The sequence below is a fragment of the Telmatherina bonti genome, assembly GCF_933228915.1.
Source record: "Telmatherina bonti genome assembly, chromosome: 22".
Classification (NCBI taxonomy): domain Eukaryota; kingdom Metazoa; phylum Chordata; class Actinopteri; order Atheriniformes; family Telmatherinidae; genus Telmatherina; species Telmatherina bonti.
In genome coordinates this window covers 12,556,892-12,582,192 of record NC_136631.1, presented here as the reverse complement: position 1 = coordinate 12,582,192, position 25,301 = coordinate 12,556,892, and the positions used below count along the sequence as shown (strand labels likewise).

Here is a 25,301-nt window from a genome sequence, read left to right as displayed (position 1 = left end):
ACTGACACAAATCACAAATCCCCTGGGTTCTCAAGCCCATCCTTATTGTTAGATCAGTTGCTTCTTCTATAGCCGTGCTTGTTTTTCTTTTATAGATAAAAAAAAAAAAGAAATATCATTACTATTTCTTTTCTAAAGAAAAACAATTGGACAACATTTGAAGATTAATTCAAACCCAGAGAAATGCTTTTGCTTGCTTTATATTACTGCTATACCTCCCAGTTTTTGCAGGACAGTAATAGCTATTGAATCCTGTGTTTGAACGTTTTAACATTATATAAGACAGAGTATGTCGAATGTCTAACAAATCAGGTTTTTTTTTTTTGTTCTGTCTGGTGTCTTAATAGACTCCATTAAATCTCGCATTTGTGACAACTTCTTACCAAGCCCAAATGGTGAAAGAAAGAGAGAAAGGGGTGTGGGGATGGGCAAGATTAGAATATGAAAGCTGGTAAAACATGAGCACCTCCCGATATTTAGTTATACTTCTACCCTTTGCCTCCTGGAATAATACTGCAGCTGTGCTTTTCAGGGAATTTGCATGCAGGATTTAGCTCCAACATGCCAAGGCATCACATACACTTTCCATATTTACAGCATTTCAGTGGACAAGAATAAAATGTAAAAGGTGGGACAGAGGTGAAAAACAGTGGTCCGGGGCTGCAGACAAAGGACTGCTCCTGGCAGCTGGGGACACGCCTGGAGGATTGCACACAACATGACTCAACTTTTACCAAAGGCAAGTCTCGACAACAAAACAGGACAAACAAGTGTTCACAAGTTTTCACTGCTGGCTCTGTAGAAGGAAGGAAATGTACCAGAGGAGAAAAAAAAAAAAAAAAAAAAGATGCGATGATCCAGAGAAAAAAAAAAGGGTCACATGTTTATCACCGGATCATTCTCAAAGTTCCTTTTTCCTTGTTCCTCAACAAGCGCAGAGGCAGGCCCTTGTTTTCTTTGTTTGTTTTTTTTTTCTTTTTCTGTGTTAATAAAAAAAAAAATCTTTATTAAATAACTGCAGCAAAATCTGACAGAATCCTGATATAAGTAACCTAATGGTAAGGTCTGTTTAGTGAATGCAGCCAAGCACGTATGTGCAGTCATTCTGCTACTGAAAAAGTTTAAATCAGCTGAATATCTTGAACCACAGAACAGAGTGATAAGACACGCTTTAGCCAATAACTCACTTCCTCTTATTTACATGCAGGGTTATACAAGGACAAGATGATGATCCAAGAATTCAGTAGACCATCTGTGTCTAAATATTTATGCACACTTATGACCATTGTGTATATATTACCGACAAAGGAGACATCAAACTGGAACAAACAGAGGTGGTGAGATGCAGCTTCACCAAACCACACAGAATGCCGCCTTGATATCCCTCCCTAGTCTGTTAAACCACTACGCACACCTGAATTCACATGAGCACAACATCCCATGTCAGACAAACTGGTCAAGCACTCACAGGATAGAGCTCAACCACTGATCAGCAAGACCTGAAGGATTTTAAAGGGAAGCATGATGCAAGGAGAGGGTAAATTCCCCATCAGTCAGTCAGACCTGAAGGGTAAAAATCCAACCATGATCTGAATTATTCATTCTTCTTCATATGCGATTGGGAAGAATTCATGCAAATTCTTCCAAAAAACTGAGTGTCTTTGTCCTCAGCTGAATGGTTTCAGTCGTGACGCCTTCGTTAGCATGTGCCACACTTTAGATGAAGCTGGTATGCCATGTTTCATGTTTTATCTATACACTTAATATGTTTTACAGCAACAACAAGATCTTTAGTAAACTTTAAAGAGGGATCCTTATTGTTTTGTTGCTCTGCTACACATAGTATTGTTGCGTTGTGTTCTGGTGGTGGACTGTCACTTGAAACCTCTGAGGATTTGCAGATTACTATCACATCTTACTGGTGATCCATGTTGGTTCACCATTGCTGTCTTTGTGGTTCCACAAATCTTTGTTCATGTCTGAAACAAATTCCAGTGAAGATTTTTTTTTATTGTCAAATAGAAGAAGATATGTCAGAGATTGTGCTCTATTCTGACATCTAAAAGTATTTCTATATTTCTTTGCTGCCGGACAAGTAATAGGAACTTAGCATGTTATGTTTCCTGAATGTTACCAAAACAATAAATCCACACAGCTAACTTAACAGATATAACTGGAAACAATGACTGAAAGAGACTTTAATGGTCCCAAGTGAATCAGCAAAGGGGCCTGCAGATCACGCCATCATTGTTTGTGGAAACATATTTGGCTGGTCGAGTTTAACAATATCTCTCTGTACAGTGAGTGGTGGTGCCAAGGTAAATGTAAATACAAGTATTTCAATGCCTTAGCAGAGCAAACACAGAGAAAAAAAAAAAGAAAGCCTTTCAACTCTCTCTGGATTTCTCTAGTGGCATGTAACAGTTCAAATACTGCAATTTGCAATTCAGTAGCTCGACTCAGACTTGCAAATTCCTGCCCTGGGTGGAGTTGCCGTCAGCACAGATGAATCAAACCAAGGAGTGGGAGGTTTCTCCTCGGCCTTTCTTTTAGCACCAATAATCAACCTAAACACCACAACCTCTGCTCATGGCAACAGAACGTGTGTGGCAAAAGGGAAGGAAAGGAAGTGCTTCATGAAACTGATTAAACTGATTAAACAGTTTCATGGAACAGAAAATTTCTCAGGAGGAAGAAAGTGTAAGATCTTAGTTCAAACACTGTTCTTAGCTTCATTTTCTCTCTCAAAATTTTGTTTATTATATGTTCATGGCAAGAAAAGTAATATGTTATTTACAACTTTGTTTGAACCTCTCAAAATTATATAGTTTGTCATTAAAAAATAAACATTTCCAAAAGATAAAAAATAGTATTTATTAAAAGAATATTAACAAATATGCACCACAACACTGTAAAACATGCTCATCTTCTTTCTGTATAAAACACAATCTGCAAACATTTCCACTTTTTTGCACTTTTGATACACAGATACAAAAAATAAAAATCAACCAAAACCAAACCATTTGGAAAAATACATAAGTACAGCATTCAGAGTCTGATCCGACCATTAGAGAGAAGGGTTTAAGACTCAGTAAAGCCTGAACTAACCACTTCGAGGCTTGGCTTGAACACAGGGAAAATCTTACACAGAGAACCACATGTGTTTGTAGAACTCGCCAAACCACGAACTGACTCATACTTTTGACGCCAAGGCCAATTCAGACACTGCAGCACATCCATTTGCTTTTTATTATCTGTCACTGTTGTTGCGAGGAATGTAATACTTCAGCTGAGAAGAATCACATTAAATATCAGCAATATAGAGATCATTAAATATTTATGACACTTTAATTACAATTTTTAATTTTCTGGCAGTAAGGGATTAAAATGACAGTAGCTTGGCCTCTGTGAAATATTCTGTTCAAGTCTTTTGAGAAAGTTGACAACTTTCCTTTTCCTGGTTTTTGTTTTCCCATGAAGTCTTTGCTTCAGTATGTCAAGACACAACGATGCAGTACGAGGGTGCAGGGGTTTCAGGGGTCTTTTTGCCAGCCAGCTTTTCAGTGGTTGACTCCATCAGGTAGCTTGCACCAGATATTGTGGTGGTCATGGCATTACGAGAGTCATGGGCTTCAGAGAAACACTCGTGGCAGCGTTTGCAAACCAGGTAGAGGATTTCAAAGATGGAGAGGAGGATGCAGGTCAAGCTGCTGACCACCATGAAGATGGCGAAAATTCTCTTCTCAGTAGGCCGAGCGATGAAGCAGTCCACCTTGTTGGGACAGGGCTTCTGTTCACACTTAATGAGCGATGGGAAATCATATCCCTCATAGATGTGGTAGAGGAGGTAGACAAAGGTGGCGTCCACACCTATTTTGAAGAGAAGTGAGAAGACGTAGGTCCACCAAAGCCCTCCACGCTTTTTGCCTGTGTTTTGATAGAGACGTTTACAGTTTTCCCCAAACTTGAGCCGGTGTTTTCTTTCCCTCTCCTCTCTGTAGGCCACATGCATCACCACCAGGAGTGAGGGGCATGTGACGAATATGAGCTGCAGGGCCCACAGCCTGACATGGGACACGGGAAAGAAATAGTCATAGCAGACGTTGTGACATCCAGGTTGGGCTGTGTTGCATTTAAAGTCTTTCTGTTCATCTCCCCACACCTTCTCCGCTGCCACAACAAACACCATGATTCTGAAGAGGAAAACAATGGAGAGCCACACTCTGCCAAAAGCTGTAGAGTAATTGTTCACCCCACTGAGGAGGCCCTGGAGGAATGCCCAGTTCATGGCGAGGTTTGTTCACAATCTGTCTACTCTTCCTGCTGACAGAAGACAGACTATCTGGCTGAAATGGCACAGGGAGACTTCGGGTATCTGCCTGCCTTAAAAAGAAAAAGAAAATACAGCCTAATTAGATGTTTTTAAAGAGAGAGAGAGAGACAAAGAAACATTTCACTAAATTTTACAGCTACGGTCAAAATGTATAACTACGCGTAAAATCAGAACGGAAAAGACTTGTTCTCTCCTACAATTTAAAAGTTTTTCTTTTAAAGCAACAACTTTTCATAAAGAGCAGCACAGGTATGCATCCGAAAACTCACACACAAAATCAGCGCTTCGCTCTCCAAAGACAGCGCCACGGCTGCAAAGTTTGTTAACTCCGTGCGTAATTACGCGCATTCAAATTACCGACATTTTAATACGTATCGACTAAAAGTGGCTTTACTATCTGCTTATTTCTAGTCCGGATCGATTTAAATACTTACAGCTCCGACGCAGTAAATGTGGTTCAAGCCTGAAAGTTTTAGGGATGATCAACGATGAAGCTCCGAGAACGTTTCCCAACAGAATGGGAGTGGAAATGGGTGGAGCTGCCTTTCACGTCACCCCCTTTTTTTCCAACTCAACATGCCCAGGTGTGGTCGTTCCGCTACCTAAATCCTAAAACCTGTTTTACCAAATACATGCCACGATAGTGTCGCTGAAAGGGCACATTATTCCCATCTGGATCCAAACATAACCAAAATAAACCTCTGCTACATGTTTCCCCCCCATTCTGATCTCACGTTATAGGTTGATATGAACACAACAAACGGTGTGTTCATCAATTTAACTGGCCTTTTCTTATCTGTAGTCTGAACCAGAAGTCAGCAGAATAGTTTAGCATCATTTGCACTGGAAAAAATAAATAAACCGACTTCTTTAGAAAAATGTGTTTATTGAAGTATTTACATGGCAGAAAATTCAAAGTAAAAAGGACAATGAACAAACATTTCTCTCAGGCAACATTTGCCTGCACAAATAGCATTTAATACTCTATTCACACATATTCTCCACAGTCTGAGATTATCACTTTCTGCTTCGGCTTCCCATCTTTTGTTCCCTGCGCCTGCAGAAAGAAAACAGAGTAATTCGTATGATTAAAAACTGGTTGCATTTAAATTTAATAAGTTTTCATTGAGTGATATTTTCTTTCATGGAGTAAATGAAGAGTGCAGTGGAGAATTTCCATGTCTGTTGCCAGATCTGCAATAAGCAACCTAATATGTGTAAACAACTATCTGATTAAAAAAAAAGAGCAGTTAGCACCTTATTTAATTGCTGCAGTTGGTCAGACTGTCAAAGATAATCCGAAGCAAGAATGCACTATTCTGTTCGACCCTCTTTGGTTCAGAAAATACTGAAACCGTTTGCAATAACAAGATCAATTATTCAATTACATCTAGAAAAAGAATGCTTGTTATTGCCACATAACTACTTCTGTTCCAGCATGGCTATAACCATGTAAAAGCACCTTAAAAAAAACAAAACAACAGGATAAAAAAAAAAACAGATGGATATAAAATAATAAAACACCTGGATAAAATAAATCAATTTGATGAAAAAGACCAGTTTGTTTGTGACAACAGGAGTCAAGGGCTAAACTATAACTTATTTATATATATATATATATATATATATAAAAGAAATAATTATGATATAATTTGCATCCACTGAATAATAAATAAAAAATAAATTTAAAAAAATTATAAAAATGTAAATATACATATATATATATATATTATATATATATATATATATATATATATATATATATATATATATATATATATATATATATATTATTCAGTGGATGCTAATTATATAATAATTATTTCTTACTATGAAATGTTAAAAAGGGATGCATAGAAGAAGTAAAAAAAAATTAATTAAAAAAAAAAAGAGGCCAAAGGAGAACACGAGAAAAAATCAAACTCAAAGCTGCTCATGACAACTACTAACGGATCGGGTGACGCTGGTGTCAACAATGTACATTGTTAATCGACTGTGTTGCAAGATATCATCTGAACTCTGGTAGGGTGTAACTGTGACTGAGGTGGTGAAAAGATAATGCCTCTCAGATCACATAGCTTGATATGACTGTTGTTAACTCGGACAAAGATCTCAAGCTTGTTACATCCTCCACGAGAAGCAATAACTTTGTTCCTGCTCTCCACGCTGCAAGAACAAGAAAAAAAAATATTTTTTGTCAGGTCCATTCATACGCCACGAGAAGCTTTGTCTGCAGCGGGGAGGGATCACTGCGGGTAGCGATGTCTGCTTTATGTGCAATGAACCCGGTTATTTCATATTTAACGAGCAACTTCGTCCGCGGCAGGGTGGGTTGTACACGAGACAAGAAAAGTGTTCGCACTTTCTCACCACCTCGATCAGTTGTTTTATCAAAACAATCGGTTTTACCTGCAACAGGAAAAATGTGGAAGTGGCAACTGTTCGCTACATGCCTTTCTGTGTTAACCACGCCCACCTCAAATGTTCGACCAATCACACAATACTTCTCAGAGCCAAGAAAAAAGAAAAAACTTCTGCGAGCCTGACGTGTCGAGAACTGTCTTCAAACACGTCTGCGAGAACAAAATGACGTCATTTTCTTCTCAAGAACATTTCCTCTTGGTTCTCATGGAGGATGTGAGAAGCTTTAGTTGCCATTAAGGTGCCCTGCATGTTTCATTCCAAACATCTAAAGTCTTCTGAAACGACAGGTCCTTAGACATTCATTTTGCCACCATACCTCCATTGCTCGGAGCACATCCATGCCCTCCACCAGGTCTCCAAAGACCACATGTTTCCCATCCAACCAGTCTGTTTTGTCAGTGGTGATGAAGAACTGGGAGCCATTAGTGTTTGACCCAGAGTTGGCCATAGACAGCTGTCCTGTATGTGCAAGAAATAAAAAACAGACAATGAGCCCAAAAGATTTTCTTGCAATGTGAAATCGTGAGGTTCTCACACACACACACACACACACACACACACACACACACACACACACACACACACACACACACACACACACACACACACACACACACACACACACACACACCTCACCTGGAGCGGTGTGTTTGAGGACAAAGTTCTCATCATCAAACTTCCGGCCATAGATGGATTTCCCGCCGGTGCCGTTATGGTTGGTGAAGTCCCCTCCTTGGCACATGAACTGAGGAATGATGCGATGGAAGCTGCTGCCCTTGTACCCAAATCCCTTTTCATGCGTACACAGGCAGCGGAAGTTCTCTAATGAAAATAGAAGATGTAAGAATTGATTATTTTTCTATTAGGATTATTCTAAAAAATGTGGTTTTTAAAACAGTAAAAAAAAAAAAAAAACACTAAAAACAGTAAAGTGAAGACAGTGCAGCTGCAGTGATGTTTCTTTCTCACATCCATGCTGGTATTTGGCATCATGTTAAACATTAGACAGGCTGTTTGTACCGAGACAGACAAAGTAACTTGGATTCACACCTGTATGTTTTTTGTCTGATTCCAGTTGTTTACTGTGGGGATTGTACCCACTCAAATATCACTGCAAGATCTTTGAACTTGGTAAATTCAAACTGGAGTACAGTGCACCAAGCATCAGACTGAGTTTTACTTATTTTACATTCAGGTTTAGGTCTGCAGTTTCTCAAAGACAAAAAAAAGTCAGAGGTGTTTTTGTCTGTGAAGCCTTTAGAGTGTAGATTTGAATGAAACTTTTAATTAGTGCTTCTTAAAAAAAAAACTTTTAAAAAACATAAAATGAAATTAAAAAATGAACCAAAAAACATTTGAAGATTTGCAGTTCAATTTATCCTATGTTTAATGGAAAAGGCTTTTTAATTTAAAAAAAAAAAAAAAAAAAAAGAGAGATAAACACAAAATTGACCAAGCTAATAACTTAATTTATGTGCCCTGTTTATCAGATTAGAAATTTAATGCAAAAGAAGCTTTATATGAATAAAAAACAAAAATGTGTTTTCAGAAACACAAGGTTCACACAAATGCTGGAAAATAACCACATATATGTGAATTGTAAAGGTTTGTAATGTAGATAAAGAAGCATGCTAAAGAAGCTAAACAACTATATTTCAGTGTAAAAGAATATCCATCTCATTATTTGACTTCTAATTGGATGTGGATTTTGTAAAAGAGCATGAAGGAGCATGAAGACAGACAGTAGTTTTTACAAGATTATTCAGTGACAAGAATCATTTAAACCTCAAACTAATTAGAGGTCCAACCTAAAAATATCAAAATTTGACTGAATGTATATTTATGACAGGGGTGAGCAACACCGATCCTCGAGGGTTGAAGTCCTGCAAGTATTGAGAGTATTCCTGCTGACACACACACCTGAAACATATCAGACTTATTGGCAGACTTGTGCAGATTGTTAAATTAAACTCTGCACAAGTCTTCTACTTACCCATTGATTTGAGTAAAGTGTATTCCAGTAGGGAAACTCCCAACACTTGCAGGATTGCGGCCATAGAGGACCGGAGTTGCCCACCTCTGTTTTAGAGCATGTTCATATTATCTTATCATTAGAAAGCTCTTACTGATAAGGCATAGAAACCATTAATAGATATCAGTGGCACAACACAGGAGTACCAGGTCTAACAATGCTTCTGTCATTTAGTTTAAAACAAACCATAAAAATTAAATTTGAGGCAGACTAAAAGATTTCTTTATGATTTTACGAAAAAGCTCCTATTCTGTTGTTCATTTTTGCTCCTTTACTCAACAAGATGAGGCATGAGTGTGATGTCTGATGGTTAACAGTAAAATGTGCAGACCTGCCGTCATGGGAACAATGTCAGCCCGAAGTAGAAAACGTAGTCTCCCGGCAGGCTTGTTGCCGATCTTAATGTCCATGTAGACCTGAGGATTTACTCTGCTCTTTTTAGCAGGTGGCTCAGCCTGCAAAGATGAATCAAAATCTCAGAATCAAGGAGTCACAAATGGTAAATAATCTGCGCTAGTATAGAATCTCCCCATCTACCGATTCACTCTCATTTATTCAAACCCACTACTGGCTGCAGAGCTGCCACAAGATATCAGGCCTCCAGTGGTGTGCAGTCAGAGTACGTGGCGCCTACTAAAGGCAGAAAGAAATGAATGGAATCATTCCATTTTCAGAATTAGTTTATATATTTTTCACTTTCTTTTATAATAATTTTTTATTACAGTCATTCAGATGATTTCCTACAGCCTGTAGTACCTATCGATTTCAAAGTGATGCCATTTAGTGCTTTTCATAGCTCAATAGAAATGACTCAACAGCGCCTCCTCCTGGCCAGACAGAGAAGCTACACAACTCACTGTCTGATAGTTAAGGCTGTACCCTCTATTAAAGGCACAGTGCTACTCAGTTTCCACAAATAAAATTATTTATGTAAAAAGGCACAGTGCTACTCTGCCTTTTCATCTCACATCATTGCAATGTATTTGCACATGCGCAGTCAGTTTCCTCATATAAAAATTATTTATGTAAAAAGGCACATAGCTGCGCTACCTTTTTCTGTTACTGCTAACAGTCTCAGTACGTTCACAAAGAATTAGTGAATTGATGCTTCGTTCTGAAAGTTGGTTGACGTGCTCACTGGGAGAGATGTAGCCTGCTCGAGAGGCTTAAACAATCATCTGTCTTTTTTTCAATGAAAAACATCAACATATGATTGTGATGACTAAGTTAAATAATAGTCTGGGGACTGCTATTGAATTATTTAGTTAAATTTGCAAGTTTTTTTAACGGTCTCTATGATCTTGATTGTGTTAAATTAAGTAGACACTTACCTGCCTACACATTTGTGTGCCTGTCGCAACTTGCGACTGCTTATCTACCGAACCCTTGAACTCACAGCACGCGCCAGTCGTCTTCCACTATTTGGAGTTCAGTGTCTCCCTGAGACAATTCCACATGTGAAACAGTTCAGGAAAGGAGAAAGTCATCTTACCTCCTGTGCTGCTGTCTTGTTTGTTTCTCCAGCTGCGGCCTCTGCTTCAGCTTCTTCCAGGGTCTTCCCTGAGAATTTCTTCAACCAGTCATCATCCGACCACACTTGGGGGATGACACGTTTAAAGTTAGAAACATGTAATATGTAGAAGCAGAGTCTAGGCCAGAGGTGTCCAGCTCTGGTTCTCAAGGGCCACATGATAAAAATTAAATAGCTCTCCTCGAGGGCTTGTTGTGAAGCTCTGCCCAAATCTGTTGAACCAATAATCCACTTCATGTGTGCTGCAGCAGCAAACTTCTAAGACATCCGAGACAGCAGCCCTTAAAGACCAACTCTGGACACCCCTGCTCTAAAAAGTGATTACTACGCAAATATTACTCAAGCACCTGGTCGAGATGAACCCTCCTTTATTCTCATCGGTTTGGCAATATTAACACGGATCGTTCGCCCAAAAAGTTCCGACTCATTCTAGTGGAGACATGGAAAACAAAACATTACTTCTGAACAGTCACGTTAAACAATGAGGACTTACCCAGACATAAGCGTAAAATCTAACTAGCAAAGCAGCCATGTAAACCACTCACCATGTTATCGATGGCTGCTGCAGCATCCTGTGGAAGAAGCAGCCAATAATAAGTGACAAATTAGGCAAATCTAAGATTTTAGAGATATTAACCCTGCTTTACTTAATTTAAAAACACAATGTTAACTTTATTTAAACAATTAAGCCATTTGGTTAATTAAATCAGCCCTGCTGATGAGGTGTCTTTTCACTATATACGTACAGTTGTGCTCATACTAATTCATACCTTTTTATTAAAGAAGGAAAAAAATAGCTGCCTGTAAAATAAGCTGAAATTGATGAAAGTAATAAATAAAAAATGTATGAAAATCATTACATTATTTTCTAATTCTGGTTCAATAGAAATATTTTTTTAAAAAGCAAACAAATAAGATAATTTATTACATATTACATAACTCATAAACTAATATTTTGTTTAACAACCCTTTAATGTTTCCGCTCCAGTCAGGTGTTTTCTGTTCCTCTCAGTCCCACTTCTGTACCTGTTGACAGGTATTTTGTCCCACTGTTCAACAGAAGTGCACTAATTTGTCCAGGACCAATTTGTTTGTTTGTTTGTTTGTTTTTCCTTTCTTTCTTCAACTCAAATAAATGAAAAAAAGTGTCTTATATTTCTAAATTATATTTTTGCAAATTTTTAGTTATTGTTCATTTTTTAAGTCTCCAGTTATTTGAGTGACTGTTGTAAATTCAGCCTTTTCTTTTATGAAAGGGTATGAATAAATATGAGCACAACTGTATATAAAACAAAATGCTGTTATTAAAAAAATGTATATGTCAACATTTGACACTATGGGTGGCCCAGACATACCTCTCCAAGCTCAAATTCAATGAATGCAAATCCCCTGTGCTTTTCTGCAAAATAAACACAAGAGATTTATAACAAGGTTACTTGGAGATTATTAAACACCAAAGATCATTTTAATCTAAATAACACAAACCAGTAAAACCATTTCTCATACCTGTTTCATAGTCCAGCGGTATTTGGATATCTGTAATGTCTCCAAACGGAATAAACGCTGCATGTAACACCTTTTCATCCACTTCTTCTGCCAAACCACCTGGTAGAAACACACAGAGTAGATACACATGTCAGATGGGCCTTGTTGGCTGTAAAATTAATAATAATCTATATTCTCAGATCTATCAGGAAGGATAACAAACAAGTTGCGTTTACGACCCAGTGATTACTAATACGATCATTTTTGGTAGTTGTCCATTTTCAGTCCAATTCACAGGACTTTGTCATAAAGTTATAGAGAATCTGTGTGATCTTTGTTAATTTAAGCAAATATAAAATGTTTCGCATTTTACCGGCGATTTAACTCTAAAATGTGCCATTTAAATTCATTACATGCTCTTAATTTACATATAACTACGTTCAATATGATACATTTTAAAAAGTGCTATTTTCATATTGGCGTTATGTAATTACTGTAAATAAAAAAAAAACATGCATTAAAATAAAAAGTAGTCTAACTCACCGACATACAGGACTCGTTTATTAGCCGCCATATTGGAGTTAACCTTTCAACTTACTCTCCGGTCGCTGATTGGTTGATAGAATGTAAAGCCCGCCTCTTCAGTTTGGTTAAATATATGTAGCGACCCCTGCTGGCCAAGTCTGTCACCACACTTTCTGCATCCCCTGAAGTTAGTCTGGTGGTTAAATACTCAAGCGTCTAGTGGTTTTGAATTTCTCTCTTTATGCGAAATGTTATGCTCACTTAATGTGATCATAGCTTATATTCTTTTCCAATGGTTGCTATATTTTCTGTGAATTTTCAACAATTAGTCTAAACTACTGCGATGGCCTGGCGAGCTGTCCAGGGTGTACCCTGCCTTTCGTCCAAAGATATATACATACAATATGTGTGTGTGTGTGTGTGTGTGTGTGTGTGTGTGTGTGTGTGTGTGTGTGTGTGTGTGTGTGTATATACACTATTCACAAAAAGTTAGGGATATTCAGCTTTTGGGTGAAATTTCACAACAAGCCTAAAATGCATTCAAACCTGTACAGGTGAACTTAATGTGATCTTCTCTAAGCTTTTAAATGCACATGTCCAACTGTTAAATGTTTCAATAAATTTAGCACAAGTTGCTGTTCTCTAACAAGGAGCTTAACGGCAAAAATCACGGCAGGTGTGTGATCCTTGAATTGACCAATAAATGTCCTGGTTCAATTAGAGCTGGTGTTTAAACAGTTGTCCTCATCATGCTGTTCACATTTTGACATCATGAGACCAAGACGACACCTAACAATGGAACAACAGTCCCTTGCCATTGCGATGCTTCAAACAGAACGTTCTCAGACAGAAGTGGCCACTGAGCTTGGAGTGTCACAGAGTGTCATCAGCAGGTTGCAACAGAGATATGGAGAGACTGGAAGAGTCACAGAAAGGCCTAGAAGTGGACGTCCTTTGGCCACATCCCGTGCTGATGACCGCTACATTGTGAACACTGCCCTGAGAAACCGGATGATGAATGCCACTCAACTCCAGGCACGTTTAAGAGAGGTGAGAGGCACCCAAGTGTCACGTCAGACCATTCAAAACCGTTTACATCAGCGTGGTCTGCGTGCTAGACGACCTGCACGGGTACCTGACCACACCACCAGGCACAGGCATCATCGTCTTGCATGGGCCAAGGAGCATTTACGCTGGACGAGGAACCAGTGGGCCTCAGTGCTGTTCTCTGATGAAAGTCGATTCACACTGAGCAGAAATGATGGCCGGCAACGATGTTGGAGACGTCAGGGAGAGCGCTATGCATCAGCCACTGTTGTCACCAGGCGAGCTTTTGGTGGTGGCGGTGTTACAGTGTGGGCAGGGGTGTCCACTTGGTACAGAACTGCCCTACACTTTGTGAATGGTACAGTGACAAGCCCATACTACCTGAATAACATCATTAATCCAGTGATTGTGCCCCTACATGAACAGCACAGGCCTAATTTCATCTTCATGGACGACAATGCTCCTGCTCATCGAGGCCGCATCATCAGGGAACGGCTGTTGGAGACTGGTGTACCTCAAATGGAATGGCCTGCACTCTCTCCAGACCTGAATCCCATTGAAAACCTGTGGGATCAGCTGAGCCGTCGTGTAGAGGCTCGAAACCCTGCACCCCAGAACCTCAATGACCTGAGGGCTGCCCTTCAAGAAGAGTGGGATGCCATGCCTCAGCAGGCAATAAGTTGCCTTGTGAACAGCATGAGACGTTGTTGTCAAGCTGTAATTGATGCTCAAGGGCACATGACGCGATATTGAGAAGTTAAAATTTTTTGTTGTGGTGTAACTACCATTGTTGTTACCTTTTGTGTTGAATGAATTTTTTGAGATGAGGAAATCAGTAGTGCATCCTTCTACTTAAATGTCTTACTTTTATGATATTATATCACTGTAGCATGAACATATTGCATTTTCCATAAATTTCACCTGAAAGCAAAATATCCCTAACTTTTTGTGAGTAGTGTGTATATATATATATATATATATATATATATATATATATATATATATATATATATATATATATATATATATATATATATATATATATATATATATATATATATATATATATATATATATATATATATATATGTGTGTGTGTGTGTGTATGTATATATATATATATATATATATATATATATATATACATATGTATATATGAGAGAGAGAGATAGATAACTAGATAAGGGTTTTTATGTCTATAGGCAAGAGAAATAGAAAGAAAAATTATCATAAAAAATGGTCTATTCTAACGTTCTATTGGTTTCCACATAAATGCAATGTGTTTCCCCCCCTCTCTTTTGTTTTGATGATGATAGGGCCAGTCTGCGTAAATTATTTTACTTATTATGATTTATAAATTCAAAACAATATATAGGATATTAACTTTAATACAGAACAAACATGATTTACTCAATACCAGTTACACTTATAACCTAATTTCTTCAAAACCTGGTACATTTAGCAATATCTAAATATTTAAGTATTCTTAAATTTGTAAAAATATTTGCTTTTATATTTGTTGTGAATTGCAAAACTAGCGACTTTGTTGTAGAAAAAAAAAATTAGCCTGTCCACAGATCTGTCACCTAATAAGTGGACATTGTGGAACAAAATACAAATGAAATGCTAAATGTGAAGCAAATGAAATTCTAAAATAATCAATAAAAATAGTGCTTTTTCTTCTGTGTCCTAACATGTAAAGTGTTACCAAGAGGATTAACACATACTGTAAGTAAACATGCACCTGACCAAACTTATTTTAAATGTTTATATATAAAAATAAACCAGTTTGTAGTTAAAAATCAGGAAGTTACTGCACCTTGTTTTATTAATATTACACATATTTGGAAGATGGTCTGCAGGTTAATGGTTTGAACCTAGAGGACTACAAAAAAAATTTGCTTTATGCATTCATGCTGTTCATCTCCATGTATTCTGCATCTCGTTCAGATCTCTTTAGTCACACCACTTAGTTTATGTGATGCACACACACATCCTAGAATACAGCAACACATATGTAGGCATGAAAATAATTTCAAGACAAGGGATCTTGATATGTCATCCCTTTAATGAGAATACCACACACCCATGATAACATGATAAGATGGAAGAATCCATCATTTCAAATCAAACAAAAAGCTCTCAAGCAAAGATAAAGAACGCGGCTCAACTTCCTTTTAAAAAAGGTTTCTCTCCTTTGCCACACAATAGGACCTGCTTTCAAGATTATTTGACATTATTGCTTTTGGTATGTAGTTTAAAAGTAGTACAGAACTAGAAAATTATGCACTTTATTAGTTTCCAAAATGTTCAAGTATCTTTAAAATTTTATTTTCCTTTTTTTTTGTTGTTGTTTTTGCATAAATGTTCAGAAGACTCTGGTGTTTGGAGTCCTTGCAGTGTGTCTGTCCATCTTCCTTTAATTACTGCCCTGAAACAAAACAATGACATGACATTAGTACCACAGAACGATATAAGTTCAAACCAACATTTATGATTTGCCAAACTGTTCATGTACTTTAAATCGTGCCAAACACAGCATGCAGTCTTCAGGATGTGGCAGCAGCAGCAGTAGTAGCCATGCCGCCCACTTTCTGGGTGGCATCTTTCTTTGCCTGGTGGGCCTGTAGCACAGCAACAGCTTCTTCTACCTGGATGAACATAACAGTAAACAAGTAAAGGTACTGTTTGGTGTGTGCAGAGCAGATTTCTCTATGCCAATATGGCAAATGTCAGTGAGGTACCTTTGAACGCAGAGATTCGTGAGACTCTAGCATGTGGAGCAGCTCAGAATTGTCAATTTCCAGCAGCATGCCTGTGATTTTTCCAGCCAGGTTGGCATGCATGGCCTGAATCAGTGGGAAAAGACGCTCCCCTGTTTAGGAAGATCAAGTAAATAAATGAATATAAATTAGTTTTAAAGTTCATTGTCTGTGAAACTGACTCTTACCTAACATCTGCTTCTGTTCCTGGGGAGGTGCAGCCGCCAGCATGGAGGCTGTTAGAGGCTCCTGGCCCTGGACATGCACAGCCGGCTGTGTCTGGAAGGGTTTAATATAAATCATTTGGGGGAAAATAAATATTTATTCATAGTTTTGAATGTTTAATGTGACAGGATGGTGATTTAATACCTGCTGTAAGGCAATAGGTTGCACCGCCTGGGGGTTGGGGTTACGGACACCAGTGGCGTATTTGTAAGGGGGCATGGCCCTTGGACCAGGGACTCCCATTGATGGACGAGGAGCCATAGCTTGGCCTGTAGCTAGAAGTAAAGAGGAACAAAAGAGCAAATGCTTATTAACCTGTCAACAACAGCTCTTAAAATGGGATTGAATGAGTTTATAATGATCATCTTTATCAGTAAACGCACCCCGTGGGCCCTGCGTATTGCCACTAGGACTCATGTGTCTGAGACTGGCACGGGGTCCTGGCTGACGCAGTGAACTGGGTATTCCTTGGAAATTTCCTGCGAGTAACAAAGGTAGAAAAAAAATAAACAAACCTCATTTACACTTGTTTATGTCCGTAATGTCTGTTTATTACGCTGCAGTCGGAGATGCACCATTCGATGCCACATACTCACCTTGACCTCGACCGCCTTGTTGCTGCCACCTGGGGTTGGGTCGAATTTGGGCCAGCTGATTGGGTGCATAATATGTTGTCCTATTCTGGGCCTGGTGGGTACAAGAAAGGGAAATATATTGTTTCATAGCAATTTAAAAAAATTAAAACCACTGATGAAAGAACTTAAGCTTTCATCAAATTTTGTACCAACCTGTTAGCAGGTCTCATGCAATTAACCTCTATAATATTTCATAATAATTGTCAATAAAGGGGACCTATCATGACATATACTATGGCCAGCAATGTCATCAGTGGATGAACATATGACACTGGTTCTCTAGCATGTCAATGTGAATAGAAATTGCTTCTTAACCAGTGACTAAAGGATTGTCATCATCCATTGTGAATTTGATTCTCACACCTGCGGCACAGCCGGCATGAAGTAGCCACTGGTAGGCTGGAACTGATTAATGATGGCGTTAGCCGGCATAGCCCTCATGCCAGCTATTCGTTGCATGTATTGGTTGGTGAGGTGGGCTTTGCGCTCTTCTTTACGTTGAGCAAGCGCCACATAGAGCGGTTTGGAACCAACGATGCGTCCGTTCATCTCAGTCACAGCCTTGGTGGCCTCTTCAGGGGAAGAGAAGCAGACAAAGCCAAAACCCTTCGAACGGCCCTCCTCTAGCATCACCTAACATAAAGATGATTTAGTTTATGAATGTATATTCACAAGGTAAAGATGCTTCTTGTGGGCGTATTAAAATCATCAAACAGTTTTATCTCACCTTGGCACTTGTGATGGACCCGAATGGAGAGAACTCCTTGCGCAATTTCTCATCATCAATGGTGTCATCCAGGTTCTTGATGTAAAGATTAACTCCCTGACAAGAAAGGAAAACTTTAATTAACAAACACCATATGTTTTGCTACTATTTTAAATCAAAATATTGGAATAACTTAGTTTCTACAGACCTGATAACGACTGATCCTTTCTTGCTTCAACAGCTCAAACTTCCTCTTCAGCTCAGCTTGTCGTTCCATTTTCTTCTGAGCTCTGCCCACAAACACAGTCTTGCCGTTGAGCTCAGTGCCGTTCATTTCCTCCACAGCCTTTTAATCGAACCACATTAGTCAGAGAACATTTCTAGCAGTAAGACATGCTCTTTACACATTTCTTTATGTATGAGTGGGCCTACCTTGTTAGCATCCTCATGTTTCTCATAGCTAACAAACCCAAACCCTCTGGATTTGCCTGTAGAGTCTGTCATCACCTTCACGCTGAGTGTTTTACCTGCAGTGTCAAAAGATGGGGATATAAAATGACAGAACAAGACTTGTGCAACAAATATAAAAATCATCTTAATTTACCGTATTTATCGAAGAGCTCCTTCAGCCGTTCATCATCCATATCGTCCCCAAAGTTTTTGATGTAGACATTGGTGAATTCCTTGGCTTTGGCACCGAGTTCGGCTTCCCGTTCTTTGCGTGATTTGAAACGGCCCACAAATCTGGACATATAAAGCATCGAAAACAAACAAACAAACAATTCTTGTAAAGCAGTCCAGACAAAGCGGAGAAAGCAAATCAGGCTCCACCTTTTTTTCAGTTCTTTAATCTAAAAACACAAATGTCCAGATAGTCAAAAGTAAAAAGTTGGACCCGCAAGCACGAAAACAAGGACAACATCCATGAGACACATTCACGGATACATTACACTGTGTGATTCATCATTCCTGAGTCAACAATGACAAAAAAACAAAATAAAAGGCACAATTTTCATTAATATCACAAGAAGCAAGCGGGAAAGCTGGCATGCTAGGCATCACCGTGACAACCATCTTAGTTCTTGGTCCACAACGTGATGAGGAGGTGGATGGAGGGGGTGGAGGAACAGAGTCTCACAGTACAAAGTAAAGCTGAAGACAACCAAATGATCTTATATACCTTGCCACGAAGACCTCTCCCCTTCTGCCATCCAGAATTGCATTCCTGCATTCGATCCATCACTAAAACACACAAGCGTGGTCACACACACACACACACACACACACACACATATTCAAACGCGATGATGGGTGACTGGTGAGTGGACAAATGAGGCAACAGAAAATGCATCTGGCAGGAAAGAAAAGTAAGAGGTTTTAGTAGGTTATCACTCAGTTCAGAGGTTTTCTTCAAACTGGCGGAAGTAAAGGATGAGTATATTAGTCATTATTCACACACAAGCTCACCAACTGGAAAAAAAAACACAAGACGTCAGTTCACTCAACACAAATGCAGGTTTATACATTTAACATAAAAATATTTTTCAATCGTTATTAAAATAAGCTCAGAACATACAGCAGCTTCTCAATCTGAGCTTTTAAATAGTGTTGAAGTGATTGCAGAGTACAGTTGAATCCCTTAAAAAAGACGACAAACAACCACCACAAACATGAAAAAGACGATCAGACACTCACACCTTGCGGTCATTCAGAAGCATCCCATTCATCTTCTCAATGGCCCGATCGGCTGCATCCTGGGTCTCGAAGTGGACAAAGGCGTAGCCCTTGGAGCCATTTTCATCACAAACCACCTGGACACCAGGAAGACATGCAAATACGCGACTATAAATGCAGATGCACTGAACTTTGAAGCAGCTGTCAGACATTTTGGGAAAAGAAGAAATGCTTTAACATAAAACTAGCCATTTAATGAGCTTTTGTGTCAGAATTCAGACAAGCTAAGTAGTCATGATTTGGGTGAGCCAATGTGGAAAAACTGAATGTAGTCCAGCAGTGAAGAGGGACTGCATGAAATTGGAGCACATGTTTAAAGACAAAAAAGACAGCATGAAACAAAGAAGAAAAAAAGACCAGTAAAATAACTCCAGGTGGCACTGGAAATCAATTCAATGTAAAAAAAAACAACAAAAAAACTGATGTTAGAGTTTATCATTGGCATCATAATCCAGTTTTGGGTTTACACAAACATTAAGGATGGAAGAATCAAACAGAATTTAGGGTTATGATATGGTATTTAGTAAAATGCATTTCCAAAGTAAATCTAATGAAATGCAAGAAGTTTGTTTCATCAAATGATCATTTATATTTGCTATTTTAATGTTCTCTAGAATATGGAAGTATTGCTTCAACCAACACAGATGAATGTTTCTTCATCTGCAACTCTCAACATTTTATTAAGAAATTGAGGAAGGCATGATGCTCTGGTTTGTTTTAAAAGAAGCTAACCAAAGCCCTGCAAACTTCCATGTGGATTTGACCTCTTTGCTTTTAGCTCATTTTTTTATGAAAGGAACTCTATTAGGTATGTTGAATCATTTCTTCAGTGATGCTCCATGACTGGCTTTAGTGTTGATGATGTGTGTGTGAAAACAATATTCACATTTATGGTCACTGTACCTTGCAGGACAGGATGTTGCCAAAGGCAGAGAAGGTGTCATACAGGGCTTTGTTGTCGATGGATTTGTCAAGGTTCTTGATAAATACGTTGCCCACACCGGACTTCCTGAGGGAGGGGTCTCTTTGGGACCACATGATTCTGATTGGCTTTCCTTTCACCACATCAAAGTTCATGGTGTCCAGGGCTCTCTCAGCTAGAGAGGGAGGAGGGACACAGAGATGGAGGGTGATTTCATAGGCGGTTGTTTACATGGAACCTAAGCTGTGCAAACATACCTGTCTGTCCAGTACAGATGTAGCAACAATCATATAAACTTTCTCTATATTTCTCTATAGAAAGCAGCCTTCGCATAACAAACAAGACAGAAAAAACATGAAGGCACACTATGTACAATATGTGTAACAATGGAGAATCTATGCTGCTAGGCTGCTAATAAGGCACATGGCGAAGATACTGCAGTGGACCATGTGGCGGATGAGCCGTCTGCCAGCAGCTGGGACAAGTGGGTGGCAGCTGCAGTGGCCGAGGTTGGAGCACATGTCTCCCCATTCTGACAAACCACATACTGCCAGGCCGCTTAGAGTAACAGTGCAGCAGACCTCAGAATTAAAGTCATTAAAACACAATACAGTTAAATGTAACACATTTACGTTACACTTAACTTTATACACACTCAAATAATCTACTGCCCTGTTGGGCCCGGTAAAATCAATCCATACCATTTTTTCTCTGTCTATTGCTTTAACTTCCATGTCAGTATGAGCGCACGTGCCAAACATCCTTTTGTTCGGTCACTCCACAGTAAGCGACATACACACACACACACACACACACACAGGCTAGGCTTTCCAGCTAAAAGTGTCTGGTAAACAAAACGGAGCTCCCTTGCGTCTGCTGGCATCAGCAGTTTGGCTTGCAATTGTACTTCGCCACCCGTATGCTCAGAGAAGGTGTGTGATTGCTGCCAAATATGTGGACTTCTGGAAGGTTCAAAGTGGGAATCTTTGCTTTTTGAAAAAGTCTAAATAATTCCTGTCATGTTTCATAATGTGTGAGTTAAGTCATTCAGAAAGGGAAATAATCAGGATTAGGAATAAAGTCTTGCATGACTTGTTATATTGTTCACTGTTTGTCTCTTAAGTGTCATGGAGCAGGCAAATTTTAGGCTGCTCCGAGGGAAGTTCTATATTTAGAGAGGGGTCCTGAGAGGTATGTGCTGGCATGGAGAGAGAGTAGAGCATTCTCTACCATTGATGGGGAAGAGGCACATTTAACAAGAATGCTCAGATGAGCAACAGCAGGTCTCGTGAGTGGATACATATGCGAGCGAGTAAATCCAGAGATCACAAACAAACCGCAGCTATTATGTCCTGCACACACGACTTCTGCTCTCAAGTATCATTTCATTATTTGTGTTGTTCAGGCAGCCAACACCTCCAAGTGAAGCACATGCTGGTGGCTCCATTTACATTCTCAGCCAACTCCATACTCCACTGAGTCTACACCAGCAGCAACAACAAATGGTTTCTTCTCATTTGTGGTTTGTGTCACAGATCTTATAAATCCTTCTATGACTTGGGCCTTTGGTAAACATTAAGCCCAGATAAGCAAAGTCACAGCTGTTTTGTTGATACAACAAGAGAAAAGTTCACACAAAACAGAAAGAGTCACTGGTCCATATCGACAGCCTCAACACCTGCTACCTTTGCTCAACACTCTGATACCATTAGTTACTATTGACTGTAAATGGAAACATAACAAATGCACTCTCCAGTGGTTATACATATGTTTCTACAGAAACACTATGACACATCACTGCAGACTGGCTATAAACAAGCAGATGAAGTGGTTGTGTTATTGCATATGCTGACAATATGATTAAACTGATCACAAAACCCTGGAGCTGCAGGATTAATTCTAAGACTTTAATATTAATATCTCAATACACAGAATTGCCCGTCCAGAAGGCATAAAAGGGATTCAGCTATGCTTTTCCTTCTATTTTCTGAAAATAGCCCTTTTAGTATAAGAAATAGGTTATTTTGGATACAATAAGTAGGGTAATGATAAAGTGGTTATATTCCTAATGCCATAAATGTTGGGCTTGAAATGATTTTGCAGGTTTTGGGATTTTTTTTTTTTCCCTTTGCAGGGAAAAAAAAGATAAAATAAATAAATAAAATATGTACAGGTAATCTGTAGGCTATAAGAACTGGGACATGAATATATAGGTCAAATGACAGCTTCATCCAGTCTGAGCAACTGCCATGGCTGTGCTACAGCTGCAAAATAATCATTCAAACATTGCTAATTAGGTTACATGGACAGTTTTTGGAGACAAACCGAAAACATATATTGACACTGTTAGTATTTTGCAGGAACTCTGATTCCAAAGTCATGCTCATTGCACAGTGATCACCTGCCTCGGCCCATCTCTTACCGTCTGCAGGCTGAGAGAAGTTCACATAAGCATATCCAAGGGACCGGCGGGTGATCATGTCTCTGCATACCCGAATGGAGAGCACCGGTCCGGCGGGGCTGAATTTCTCATACAGCATCGCCTCCGTGATGTCGGGGTGCAGGTCGCCAACGTAGAGAGAAGCCATCGGATAACTCCCCGTCGCTGTGTTCATATCTCAGACTTCACGGAATATATGAATATATATTTGTAAAGTTTCCCTCAAAAAGATAGAAAATACTGGGAAAAAAAAATCCGATTTGATCTGTTATCCGGGTCCGAATTGCGCGTCAGACTCGCTTTATGTTGGACAGCTGCCTCTGATCCAGCTTGAGAAAATGTCAAAACTGAAAAGAATCACGCTTAAGATAAAAAAAAAATCTTAAGGATTTCTTCCTTTAAAAGGCGCCTACTTCGGGTAAATCCCCGTTTTTATACATATATTTTTTTAAAGTTAGTATTTTGCTATTTTTTTTTAAGTTTGTAATTTTTTTAAAAGTATTGTAATTGCTTTTTATTTGGATTTTTGTATATTTTATAATTTTTATATTGTTTTTATTTTAAGGTTGTCCAAGAACAGTGAGTTGGACACTCACGGTCGTTTTGTGGCCGGGGAAAGAGACTGCGTGGGGAAAGCGGGGGGACTTTATAGGGTGGAGCGGTGCGGAGGAAATAGTGGTCAGGGTCAAACTTGGGAATTGGGGGGGGGGGGGGGGAGAAACACTGAGCATGCGGTATAAAAGGGAGAGTGCACACAGTTGTGTCCCAACTACAGAGCTCAGCTCCCCACAGCGACACCTGGGTGGGAATACAGTGGTTTTAATCTTAAACTGGACGCAAATGAGAGAAGGAAGTGGGCTTCCGAGAAATTAAAATGGGGAAGATATCCTCAGTTCTTCCACTTACAAACCAAGTTTCTGTACATGGCTAGAGTAGGAAGCTGCCTTTTCAAAATTTCTATGTGCAAAGTTAAAATTACATTTGCAACTACTGCAAAATCAAATTAGCAGGAACCATATTTATGCCTGTATGATGGGAAATCAAATTGCAGCATTCTGAATTTTCACTCTTATGGTGTAATAAGTTATGGGTCAGTTTAATGTAGAAAAGTTTAGTTTGCAAGAGAGTCTGGTTACATGGCACCATTGGAGCCTGATGCTTTATTTTTAGCGTTACAGTGGTCCTGAAGTTTAGATTTTTATATGGAGAGAAGCAGAAAGTCATGGAGATTTAAATGTATATGTTCCATAAAGATTAACAGTGATTTCCCAGTTATCTTGGTGGCGCTCTGCAGGAACCTTTTGGCCATCAGTCAGGTGAAATGGCACACATACATTTGTGGTGGAAAATACTCTGGTCTTGAGAAGTTGTAATACATCTAAGAGTCAACTGTTTTCTTACAATGAACATTTTTTCATAAACTAATACAAGCACACGCTGGAGCTTGGAGAGAGAACTCTCTCTGCAGATGCTGAAGTAACACCCAATTATAAACCATGCTTAACTCCTCCTAGTTGCTGGGCACACCACAGAAAACAATCACTCTTCCTGACCTTTAGCCTTAAGCAACTGGTCAGCAGGCAGTTGACAAAAACAGATGCCCTGCAGGAAACTCTTCCTGTCTCAGACTTTGTCTGCACATTCCAGACAAGGATCATATGACTTAAAGAAAGCTTTGTGCATAGACAAAACACAGCAGGATCACAGCAAATCAATGCATACATGTCTAATACTTAATACAAACCAAACTCATAACAATCTTCCCCAACACATTCACCACTCCTGTAGAAGTGGAAAAAGATGTTTCCTCCCCCCTTTCTGCAGATACAAGGTGACAGGCCCACTTCACTGGTGTGTGTGACCTGAAACGCTTCCAGATAGGGGTGAGTATCATTTACTGCATGCCTGACCCCATGTAGCACTTTGAGCCACTGTGGGTGCTGAAAAACCAGTGGCTCTGGCTAATTGGACTGGTGGACTCAAGGCCACTGTCATGCAGATTTCAGAGGTTCCCCTGCACCAACAAATTGAGCTAACAGCTTGTCGTCAATTCCTGCAGTTAGGCGTTTGGGGTGTGAGCAGGAGAGCTCTGCGGGACAGTAGTTCAAGACCAGAGTTTGATGCCATGTACACACACACACACACCTAAGGACAAAAAGTGTAGTCTGCATTTGATTCTGAACAACAACTTCACATTGGCTTTGCAAAGTTTATTTCAATACTGATGAAAGTCTTGAAGGTGAAGTCATTCTGCTTTGTTCATCCTCCTGGAAAAGAGAAATAAGTCATTTAACATGTATAAGAATGAATTACTGCCCCCACATGCCAAAACATACCTAATCAGATACAGGAAAGTTGAGCGCAGCCCCTTCAGTCCAGTCTCCAGTTTTCTCCTTGTTGCATCCCTGTCACAATTTTCCAGCCGATCTTTTGCATCTTGCTTCACTTCTTCCTCATAGCTCAACTTCTGAGAGCCATCCACACTTTTGGAAAACTCCAA

The 25,301-nt window shown here is 39.3% G+C and overlaps 3 protein-coding genes across 3 annotated transcripts; all 3 read right to left on the bottom strand.

The window, feature by feature from the left end:
• Window positions 1-3,078: 3,078 nt before the first annotated feature.
• Window positions 3,079-4,847, bottom strand: gjb10 (gap junction protein beta 10). The gene is made up of 2 exons (XM_079262366.1): window positions 4,768-4,847; window positions 3,079-4,383 (listed from the first exon to the last, which is right to left on the bottom strand). Exon 2 carries the CDS (start codon window positions 4,286-4,288, stop codon window positions 3,497-3,499), a length of 792 nt encoding a protein of 263 aa, XP_079118492.1. The 5' UTR covers window positions 4,289-4,383; window positions 4,768-4,847; the 3' UTR covers window positions 3,079-3,496.
• Window positions 4,848-5,230: 383 nt separating this feature from the next.
• Window positions 5,231-12,379, bottom strand: ppie (peptidylprolyl isomerase E (cyclophilin E); the record flags this gene model as incomplete). The annotated part of the gene is made up of 10 exons (XM_079262744.1): window positions 5,231-5,390; window positions 7,074-7,216; window positions 7,394-7,579; window positions 9,121-9,244; window positions 10,282-10,385; window positions 10,668-10,749; window positions 10,866-10,892; window positions 11,676-11,719; window positions 11,827-11,925; window positions 12,349-12,379. 10 exons carry the CDS (start codon window positions 12,377-12,379, stop codon window positions 5,322-5,324), a joined length of 909 nt encoding a protein of 302 aa, XP_079118870.1. The 3' UTR covers window positions 5,231-5,321.
• Window positions 12,380-15,425: 3,046 nt separating this feature from the next.
• Window positions 15,426-23,409, bottom strand: pabpc4 (poly(A) binding protein, cytoplasmic 4 (inducible form)). The gene is made up of 15 exons (XM_079262061.1): window positions 22,784-23,409; window positions 20,343-20,536; window positions 19,401-19,516; window positions 18,310-18,449; window positions 18,138-18,232; window positions 17,914-18,051; window positions 17,727-17,822; window positions 17,363-17,632; window positions 16,961-17,051; window positions 16,748-16,843; window positions 16,509-16,639; window positions 16,328-16,418; window positions 16,122-16,252; window positions 15,896-16,028; window positions 15,426-15,808 (listed from the first exon to the last, which is right to left on the bottom strand). The coding sequence occupies exons 1-14, from the start codon at window positions 22,974-22,976 to the stop codon at window positions 15,927-15,929; spliced, it is 1,884 nt and encodes a 627-aa protein (XP_079118187.1). The 5' UTR covers window positions 22,977-23,409; the 3' UTR covers window positions 15,426-15,808; window positions 15,896-15,926.
• Between the last annotated feature and the right edge of the window lie 1,892 nt (window positions 23,410-25,301).

Coding starts and splice junctions, on each gene's coding strand:
- gjb10 (XM_079262366.1), bottom strand. CDS start 4,288: ATGAACTGGGCATTCCTCCAGGGCCTCCTCAGTGGGGTGAACAATTAC.
- pabpc4 (XM_079262061.1), bottom strand. CDS start 22,976: ATGAACACAGCGACGGGGAGTTATCCGATGGCTTCTCTCTACGTTGGC. Junction 18,052..18,137: donor AACATGAGGATGCTAACAAG/GTAGGCCCACTC, acceptor TTCGATTAAAAG/GCTGTGGAGGAAATGAACGG. Junction 17,052..17,362: donor TCATGCCGGCTGTGCCGCAG/GTGTGAGAATCA, acceptor TGTACCCACCAG/GCCCAGAATAGGACAACATA.